This window comes from Hemibagrus wyckioides, linkage group LG15, assembly GCF_019097595.1.
Source record: "Hemibagrus wyckioides isolate EC202008001 linkage group LG15, SWU_Hwy_1.0, whole genome shotgun sequence".
In the NCBI taxonomy this organism is placed as follows: domain Eukaryota; kingdom Metazoa; phylum Chordata; class Actinopteri; order Siluriformes; family Bagridae; genus Hemibagrus; species Hemibagrus wyckioides.
In genome coordinates this window covers 23,242,698-23,252,998 of record NC_080724.1, presented here as the reverse complement: position 1 = coordinate 23,252,998, position 10,301 = coordinate 23,242,698, and the positions used below count along the sequence as shown (strand labels likewise).

The 10,301-nt window shown below is 41.0% G+C and overlaps 1 protein-coding gene across 7 annotated transcripts in view; it reads right to left on the bottom strand.

Annotated features, from left to right (window-relative positions):
• Positions 1 to 3,535: 3,535 nt before the first annotated feature.
• iqsec1a (IQ motif and Sec7 domain ArfGEF 1a) overlaps positions 3,536 to 10,301 on the bottom strand; it is a 137,300-nt gene continuing 130,534 nt past the window's right edge. For 6 of the 7 annotated variants that reach the window (XM_058409155.1, XM_058409160.1, XM_058409158.1 and 3 more), the window contains 2 exons: positions 9,307 to 9,356; positions 3,536 to 6,782 (listed from right to left, as the gene is read on the bottom strand). In XM_058409155.1, coding sequence (XP_058265138.1) covers positions 6,225 to 6,782; positions 9,307 to 9,356 — 608 coding nt within the window. In that variant the 3' untranslated portion in view covers positions 3,536 to 6,224. The remainder of the gene's footprint in view (positions 6,783 to 9,306; positions 9,357 to 10,301) is intronic. The other variant, XM_058409161.1, reaches the window with a different exon arrangement.

The window sequence follows — 10,301 nt, the reverse complement described above, 5'->3', positions numbered from 1 at the left end:
TTAAAAAATTATTATAAATAGTTATAAAAAATATTTAAACTCAGATTGTTTTTTTTTGTTTTGTAGCTATTTGCAACATTAATAACACAATTCACAATATGACAGGTTTTGTTAGCTAGTTACTCAGGTAGCATGCTAGGTAATTAGCATATCAATAAGACTGTACCTTGGCACTCTGACTCTCGGGAGAGCCGCAGTCCTCTCCAGGCCGTGCTCAGAGTGTCCGCTCGGGCGTCCTTCCTGTGTGTCACGCCGAGAGGAAGTGGACGAGCATTAAAAGCATTACAGTCGTCACGTGAAGACACTGGACCCTGTGAGCCGCTGATAAGGTTATCTCTAGCACCAGAGTTAAAAAAAAAAAAAAGCCTCGACTTTCAGCAGCAAACGTTTCAGTTGTGAGAAAAGAAGCAGTTCCCGAAGAGTTCATAACGTGTCTTTAGACCTACATAAGTGCTGCACAGTGACAGTTCAGAAAGTGTTATAACACTATGAATACACCGATATTATAAACCTGTGATATCTTGCTTATAAGACTTTTATTAACACTAACACTATTCGAGTCTTCACTATATTTAATAACAACTTCTAATAATATTTAAATATATTTATAATTTTATTTTAATATTGATATCTTTGCAGTTTTTCGTTCTAAATGTTTAATGCTGATATTATTATGATCTCTTTACAGTCTTTATGGTCAGCTGTAAAAGCTCACGCTCACATCATGCTGTGGTCCGAGATTAATGATGATTTAAAACAGTGTTTTGTTTTATTGAGAGAGGGCAAGATGGCAGAGGAAGCAGACAAAACAACTTTGGACAAAGTGGAAAAGGTAGGTATAGCGTGTGAATGGAATTCTTCCCTCTGATTGGACGAGACATCGGTCACTCAGGATCTACAGGAAGTCCAGCAGTAGCTGCAGCAGTAGAAAGTGGATTGGTGTGTGTATGAACACAGCTCTGCTCTTATAGCGCTCCTTACATCCTTTAATCTGGAATAGTTTGGTCTTCAGAACATTCCTGCGTTCTTCAGGTGTGTTTTTAGAGATAAACTAATCTTTACTCCATGATACACTATCAGTATATCCAACATCACACTGACCATATGAACGTCCTTCCTCACGGTAGTGCTGAATGAACTCCATTCTCTTATAAAGATAAATATATATGTTTGTTATTTGTGTTATGTGTGTGTGTGTGTGTGTGTGTGAGTGAGTGTGATTTAAATGGAAAGATTTAAAGTTACACTATCAAAAGTACAAGGGCTAAAGGAAGAAAAAAATAAAAACACTGGATGCTCGCAGACTTCATTCTAAAAATCATTAAAAATTGGAGAGAGAAGATGGATCTCATTCTCCACTGTTTATGATAGAACGCTCATCAACTGCGGCAAATCATCACACAGTTCAGCAGGAGACACTTTAGGGATGAACTTTAGTGAACCTAATTTTTGGCAGATGGCCTTACCCAGAGCCCTTACCCAGACCCCTTACCCAGAGCCCTCTGGGAGATCTTCTGGATCGCTTATGTTAAGCTCCTTGTAGACAGGATGGGATCTGGACACGTCACTCTTGATTACCATACCAAGGTTTGGACAATTTCATGCTCTTTGTGGGAACAGTTTGGGGATGACCCCTTCCTCTTCCAACATGACTGCACACCGGTGACCAAAGCAAGGTCCATAAAGACATGGATGAGTGAGTTTGGTGTGGAGGAACTTGACTGGCCTGCACTGAGTCCTGACCTCAACCCCATAGAACACCTTTGGGATGAATTAGAGTGGAGACTGTGAGCCAGACCTTCTTGTACAACATCAGTGCCTGACCTCACAAATGTGCTTCTAGAGGAACGGTCAAAAATTCCCATAAACACACTCCTAAACCTTGTGGAAAGCCTTCCCAGAAGAGTTGAAGCTGTTATAGCTGTAAAGGGCGGGACAACTCCATATTACATTCATGTGCATGGAAAGGCAGACGTCCCAATACTTTTGGCAATATACTGTATATTTCCACTATTCGTCTTTGAAGGAACCGTGACTTCACCTAATTGAAGATGATGGTTTTGTCTTATTTTTAGATTTCTATAAAGCCTTTGATTCTGTTGAACATTCAGGTATTCTTTCAACACGAACATTTCGGGTTCTCAGCTCGATTCAGGGATGTCACTGAGGGAACGTTTCCACACATCAGTAGCTCAGTTATTTAACTGCACTGACCGCACCACCCCCAGATTTCAGATTAATGTAGGAATTCTTCAAGGCTGTCCCATTTCTCCTTATTTATTTTAGTTACAGAAATTTGAGCAATTTATATGAAAAACTGTAAAGATCACCAGCCATCTAGCTGAAGACACACACACTATTCCTCAAAGATAGAGCATTACTGAAAAGATGAAGGAATTCTCGAGTGTTTCAGGGTTAACATGAAATCTTTAAAAAATGTGAAAAAGGACTCACTGCTAAAAGAGATTTATAATATCATTATCAAGTTAAAAATCAAAAAATCTGAGTGTTTATCTTACAAAAGAACAAAAACTAACAAGTCAATCTTACAAAGTAGAAAAAATGAGTGTAAAATAAAATAAAATATTTCTGCATTTCTTTCTATCTCTAGAGACAGTAGAACATTTGGTAAGATGCTAATGTCATTCTTTGTCTGGAAAAAATTTCATACACAAAAACAGACTTTCGAAATTTGTTTTTTTTCCTAACGAAATTTACTTTAAATCCCTTTAACTAGTAAAAGGGATTTTTTTTTTGCTTTGAAGTGTTTTCTCCTGCCCCCTGGTGGTCAGAGTGTGTAAGTGTGACTTCAGTCTCTGAAGGGAAAAGTTACTAATATTTATAATGTGATATAAACTCGAACCTGACAGGTTGCAGATATTAAAATAATAACTAGTGCATGTGTACCGTGCTCTTACCCTGTTAACACACACACACACACTTTAAATTCTTCAGTAAAACCTTTAAGACGAGACCCAGTCTCTCCTCACAGCTCCTTTGGATGATTCACGGTGTTCTGAAACCTTCTGCTGCAGAGTTCAGAACAAAACCTTTAAAAGAAATAATTTCATCTGCTTTTCTTCTTCAATTCTTATCACCAGAATGAGAAACCCACACTTTTGTTATTTATTTATTTACTATAAGTATATATATCTATATTCAGTCTTCAGTCTATTAGGAGTCCTAGGTTGGTCAGGGTTCTTGGCCAGGAGGAGGAACCCTGAGAGCTTCATGAGAAACTGGACACAGCATGATGTTTAAGATTGTTTTATTTCTCAACATTGTCACAGTTTGACATTAAATCGCATTCGAAGCTTACAAACAGAACTGCATATCAAAATGAGAGCGTTCACTTTCCCTCCATCTCTCTCTCTCTCTCACCCCCATCCATCTCTCTCTCACCCCACTCGCTCTTTCTCTCTCACCCCCATCTCCCTCTCTCCCCCCCTCCTTCTCCCCCCCTCTTCCTCTCTCCTCCTCCCTCTTTCCATCTCTCTCCCTCCCTCCTTCTCCTGCTTTCTCCCTCCCTCACCACCCATCTCCCTCTCTCTCTCCCTCTCCGTCTCTCTCCTCCTCCCCTCTCCCTCTCTCTCTCTCTCTCTCTCTCTCTCTCTGGAACAGCAGCAGTCTGTTGGCTCAGTGCATGAGGCAGTGAACAAGTCCAACAGTCTTAAACACACTCTTTAATCACTCATCATCACCATCCTCATCTTCCTCACCATCAGCTTTGTTACCTACACTGATGATTTCTCACTCACTCCTCGTCACACACTGACAGACGGACGGATGGACAGACGGACATGTGACTTCTTTCCTCTTTCTCTTTTCTTTTTGTTTCTACACTGGAGATGTGGAGATGATCTGCATGCTGCACTTCAGAGAAACACGATGCAGTACGACAGCAAGTTCAACACCGAGGCTATAAACAAAAATAAACAAAGCGGGGGGCGGGGGGGGGGGTTGTCAAAAGCAAGTCTTGTCTTGTCCAGTTTGAGTGTCCGGCAGCTCACAGTGAAACGAGACGTCTCGCTCTGTGCATCATCATCATCGCTCTTTCCTCACAGCTTACTGAAGATGATGATGAAAGAGAATAACATTGTATTCTACTCTCCCTAAAACAACAACAACAACAACAACAACATCCGGCTTCTTCAGGAGGAGCCATGAATCCCCCGTCTGAACGACGCCACACTTTATAAAATCATCATGGTGATCCACTCAGGAAAAAAAAAATCTCCAGCATGCGTCTGTGGTCCAGTCAGAAACAGATTTAATGTGCTTCTGCGTTTCATCACCGCAAATACATTCTGTAAAAAAATTCTCTGTCGTCTGGAAGGAAAGAGATTTGCATAAACGGTCGCATTATTCACCTGAATCTTGTACAGAAACAACACAAGCTGTAGAAGGAATTTCTTTACACCATTGCACTTAAACTCTCAATGTAACACTGAGTTCATTCCTGGGACACACACAAAAAAATAAAACCATAAAACAGTGGACATAGGACACACACTTGATGTTCCACTAAATTCCGAGTGAGTTATTCCCATAAACGTTTAGTTCATGAGCCACTGCAATAACATTACTGCGGGAAAAAAAGAAAGAAAAAAGAAAGCGGTCAGATTCCCGAGGACGAGGAGCCGCCGGACCAAAACTGAAAAAAAGTTCAATTATTTTCTAAATAAATAAACTAAGAACTGAATTTATAAAATCAAATCATTAATCCTTCAGTTATTACACACGTTACAGAGATATTTTGTTTTCCAGGTATTAATGAAATAAAAATATATAAATAAATGAAGAAAAAAAAGAGACAAACAAAATGCTAAAGTTTGGGCAAAAATGACCAAAGACAAGAAAAAAGAAAAGGAAAAAAAAGAAAGAAGAAGAAGAAAGAAAAGAGAAGAAAGAAAAAGTAAACATATTTCCAAAAATAAAAAAAAGAAAAGAAGAAAAAGTAAATAAATATTAAAAAGAAAAATAAATGCATAAAGGAAATATATGCATAAATAATGCATAAATAAAAAATAAAAAAATTATGAAAAAGTAATCAGATTAAAAAAAAGGAAAAATAAAAGAAACATTAAACAAAAAAAACATTGAGCGTTAATTGGAAGAATTCTGATTAATTAATTAATCAGTTTTTCAATAAATTTTGAGGCGTTTGTTCGTAAGCGTGTGGCATTTCCTCGTCCTCCTGTAATCTCTAAACATATTGCACATGGGAGTAAAAACTCTCTCGGTCACTGGCCTTCTTCATATTTGTGCATAACTTCTGTAGAACTTGTGCAGAGGATAACGATCGGACGTACAGCTTCACCCAAATATTCACTAAAAGAAAACAATTTGATTGCATCATTTTCTTTAAGAAAACAAAGAACATAATAATGATAATAAAAAAGAGTCATTTTCCACATCCTTGGGAAATGAGATACTTAAAAAAAAAAGGGAAGAGAAAATGAGAGAAGTGCTCAGTGAAGTCTCATACTTTAAAATCGAAATGTTTTGAACTCTGTCTAATCTAAATCTAATCTAAAGGTGATCTATAGGAAAGTGCCGTTTAGCTCCTGGTCTGTTTCTGTAGCTCCACCAGGCAGTTAAGACACTTTTTCTATTGTTTTCTAGCTCAGTGCAGCTTCTTCTGCATCTAAAACATTTTATTATTCCCAAAATATTTCTCCAGACCTCGGTACAGTCTGTCCAGCCCCCCACTGCACCGCTTACCCTAATATTTATTTCTATTTGATCTTAATATTTAAAAAAAACTCTGTGAATATGTATATATAGCTTTTTTTTTTACAGTATATAGAACATCTTTGAATGGATCCAGTTTTACACTAAACTCTAGAACACACGGGTCACACAGAGCCGATACACGCATGGATTATTGGCACATTTAAAAATGATCGCAAAGGACAACATGTAAAGCTTTTCCCTCATCCACAATAAATACAGCATCAGGACCAGCGAGGGCGTGACCGAAGGCTTGGCCCTTTCGGCCGCACGGTTCTGATAATCGTCCGGATTCGTGTTTGGGAAACTAAAATAAAAAAAAAAAACAAAGTGTGAGGTTCTACGCTGCGACGCTGGAGAAGACACTACGATCCTCCTTCAGTCAGCGGAACTCCTCCAGCGCATCCAAGCTTCTGATCAGAAGAACTCTCTGGAACCATTGCGGAAGTGAAATGATTGATCCGGAGTTTGGTCCGGCTCGGGTCGGATCCTCACACCACCGTGCTGATACCACAGTGTTTGGGTTTGGCGTCGGTGGGACACGCGGTAGACGACGACGCGAGCTGCTGCTCCTGATGTTGCTGTCGCTGTTGATGGTGATGGTGGAGTCGATGACGATGGGGTTGGTGAAGGAGGTCGTGAGGGAGCTGAGGTCGATGGTGCGGTGCCGAGACGTGGCTCGAGTGCTGGCGGTGGAACCGGAGCCCGACAGGAGGCGGGTCGTAGTGATGGTGGTGTTGATATGGTGGAGGGTTCTGAGAAAAAGAACAGTGCTGGAAACGATGGGTCTCGAGGTGGGCCTGGGCGGTGTGGTGCTGGTCGACGGGGTGGGACAAGTGGGAGATGAGGGTGGGGCGTGAGGATGAGGGTGGAGCAGGAAGCGGAGGATGAGGAGGAGGTTTTCCTCGCTTGCTGCCAAAGAGTGATCCAAGCAGCGTGGAAGAAGAGGAGGAGGAAGGGTTGGTGCTGGAGCAGTGTGGACGAGGAGGACACTCACGGATGGATGGAGCTCTCTGGGGCAGCTGAGGAGGACCCCTAATGATGGAGCCCTGGGGGGGGGCAGAGACAGTCCGAGAACAACACCGTCACCACAAATATGCAACACACACAATAACAAACATCTCCTCAGAGCCACTTGCTGGACAAGCAGCCTAAACCTTATAGATCTGTAGATCTTCATCACCTTTTACACCAACATGGTAAGAGCTGAAAGCACTGTGAGCTTCTCCTTCTCAGAGGAGCAGGTTTCCAAAAAGTGGTCTAAAACAGATCTAAAAACCCTGAGTAATAAAATTCAGTTTTTCACAGATACTGAACTCCCAATTTTCAAATAAAAATATTTCAGCATGAATTTTGTGGAGCTGAGGTTGTTACACTTGTTAAAGAACTTTCTTTTTTCTGTGTGGGATTTAATACCTTTACATTTTTACTGAAGGTTGAAAAATAGGTGAAAATAGTACAATTTAAATGAATTTAAAGGGCTTTCTGGTTTCATGCAACAGGCAGCAGCACCATGTCAGTGAAAAGGAGATGCTCGTTTCTACAGGTCTACAAAACTCTAACAGAAGATTTTATAAAACATTCTCAGAACCATTTTCTCTTCACTTCTCTACATTAATGCTTACAGATAAGAACAAAAAAAGTGTGAGTGTAACTGATCCAGCTCAAGAAAGATGTGTAACCAGGTGATGTGTAGAAGAAGAAGAAGAAGAAGAAGTGTTTAAAGAAGAATTCCACCAAATATCCATTTACTTCCAGGTTCCTGTTCCCTGCTGCTCAGCTACAATCCATCAATCCCACACTCGGTTCTCCTCCAGAACGTTATCAGACTCACACTTTTATTCACTTCTGATTAAAGATCTCTGAACTTTCATCCTGTCAACTCTTGATGGTGACTATCCAGATGGACTACCTGCTCTTTAATCAGAGTTCCTCAGGGGTTCTTTGGATCATTGAGAATTTACAGCTTCCTTAAGGGGTTCTACTTGGAACTGTCTAAATTGACAAACTCGCAGTTCTGTTCTGTTTGTTTCCATTAAGAGATCCTTTAAAAAAATAGATAAGTCTCATGGACATTTCCTAGAAGTGTATTTTTATGAAAACAGCATCATGATCCAGTTATAATGCTGCAGATCAGTCTCTTTAATGGAATTCTCTCGGTTCATTCCTCTAGAAGAACCTTTAAGGGTTCTGTATAGAACCCTAAAAAGAAATATTTTTTTCTTGAAGGTCCTGTAGGGAAGAGCTGGAAAGATCTTGGGAGCACCTAATAGCAAGACCTCTTTCAGAACACAGAACATCTACCTATCTAAAGAACCCTTAAACAGACACCTTCTTTCCAGAGTTTTTCCAAGTAAAACATTTTGTTCTTGTTTTCTTCTCAACCTGAAGCATCTCAAGTAATAGGGCTAGAACATTTACCCACCTGAAGTACCCTTAAAGAACCCTTTTCCTTTATCAGTGTAACATGAAACATATTCTTCTCTACCTGAAACTGTCAAAACCCATCTCCTCTAATTTGCTCCAAGCAGAACCCCATTATTAACAAGCAGAACCAAACAAACCTCCAAAGAACCTTTGAGGAACAGATTATCATAGATCTTTTGAGATGGAATCCTCCTTTAAGCACTGAAATATCCCCAAAAAATGTAGAAAAAGCCTGTGGAGAACTCTCACATGCATCTGGTTAGGATGATGGGAGCAGATCGTTGACATGCAGAAGGAGAAAAAACTTTGCTTCAGGGTTTAATCTCAATCTCACCTGGATGCTGGAGATGTGTGTGTAAGAGCTACTGATCTGATCATAAACACTGCCCTGGTATCTGCTCAGACTGAACATCCTACACACACACACACACACACACACACACACACAGAGCACCGTGTGTCTTTACTCTTCTACACCTGATCCCTGCCCCTGGAGTGGAGGGTGTCTCCTCTTTAATGTTCTGCAGTTCTGTAGCTGTAGATGTGATGATGTTGACCATTGCCCCACCCATATCCTGACCACAAAATATATTATGTTAATTCTTTGAAAATGCTAATGAAATCCACTTCCTTTCACTGTGAAAAAGGTGATTAGCATGACTCTGAGGAACATGTTAATATCTTCATCTACGCTTACTCTAGCAGCACTCTAGGGTTCAGGGGTCAGAGGATGGAGCTGAAGGTCTGTGTCATGCCTCTGAAGGTGAAGTGACATGATGAGGAACCGCATGAACATGGAAGCAAACAAGATGTTGGTGATGGAGCGAGGGTTAGTAGAGAACATGCTGGCTTTGAGAAGCACACAGGAACATGGAGGAACATGTAGAGGGTTCTGTAAGCAGTTGGTGCATGCGTGTGAGCAGGCAGGCAGGTCAGGCTTCCACTGTACCACAGAACGGAGAGAACGGAAGGGATCATGAAGCATCAGAGGGTGCAGGAGCATAACAAAAGAAATCATTTGCTCGTTAAGGGTTGCCCGGGGGATTGTTCGGGGTTTTTTTTGGTTAATGCTTTTGCTTTGTGCGTTGCGTTCTTTTGCACATCATGAGCAGAGAATAAACCGGACATACGCTGCTTCCTACTTACTTCCATATTGCTGTCTAGTGATCCTGCACTGGTGCGGCGGCCGCGCTTGCCTGCCCGAGACATGCAACACCACAGATTAGAGATGGGCATCATACCAGAATGGGCAGGGCTAGTTGTGGACACGCCCCTTTACTCTGTTATGTGCCAAAAGGGAAATGAGAGCTAGAGGTCAGAGGTGAGGGGAGGGTGGTGTTTTAGCAGGACTAAGGGGCAGGAATGTTTTTGTTTTTGTGTTTATTTACTTTCTTTTATACATTTTTAAAGTCATAGAGTGATCATTCAGGAGATTTGGTTCTTACGCACTGATTAGATCCTGTTCAGTATTTCAGCTTTGAATGTTGAGTTTTATTCTCATTGTGGCTGAAACCACACTACTGAACGAGACATGGCTGGACAGGTGAGTGCTTTGGCTTCACGATCAGGTGTAGAGGAGGTCAGAGTTCGGGGAGGAGGTGGACTACATGCTACAATTAAGCTTCAAAACATGGAGGGCTTCATCAGTGACACTGGACAACCAAGACCAGGCAGCAGGGTGGGGTGGAGATTTGGGGGTGGAGTTTGGAAGGGGTGGAGTTTGGACAGGGTGAAATTTTGGAGGTGGATTTTGGGGGGTGGAGTTTTGGGGGTGTGGTTTTGGATTTGGGATTTAGGAGGTATTTTTAAGAAGGTACACAGCATGACGACATTTCTCTCAGACGTAAACGTTAATATTTTCACTACAATATAAAATAGATTGGATTTGATTTTTAAAAAAAAAATTTTTATTGTGTTTATTCAGTCAGTGCTGACAGCAATCACTGAACCATGATGGAATACTCACAGCACTTAGAGATATGGTTTTCTCTTGGCTTAATGACTGATGGAGCGTGAATTCTGCCTGTTTACAAATGTCTAGATGTGTTACATTAGAGCCAAGGGTCAAATCACCTCAAGTGCCTTTGATCAGATCAGATCCACATTCTGGTCAGTTGGATGTATGAGTGATGGGTCAGCAG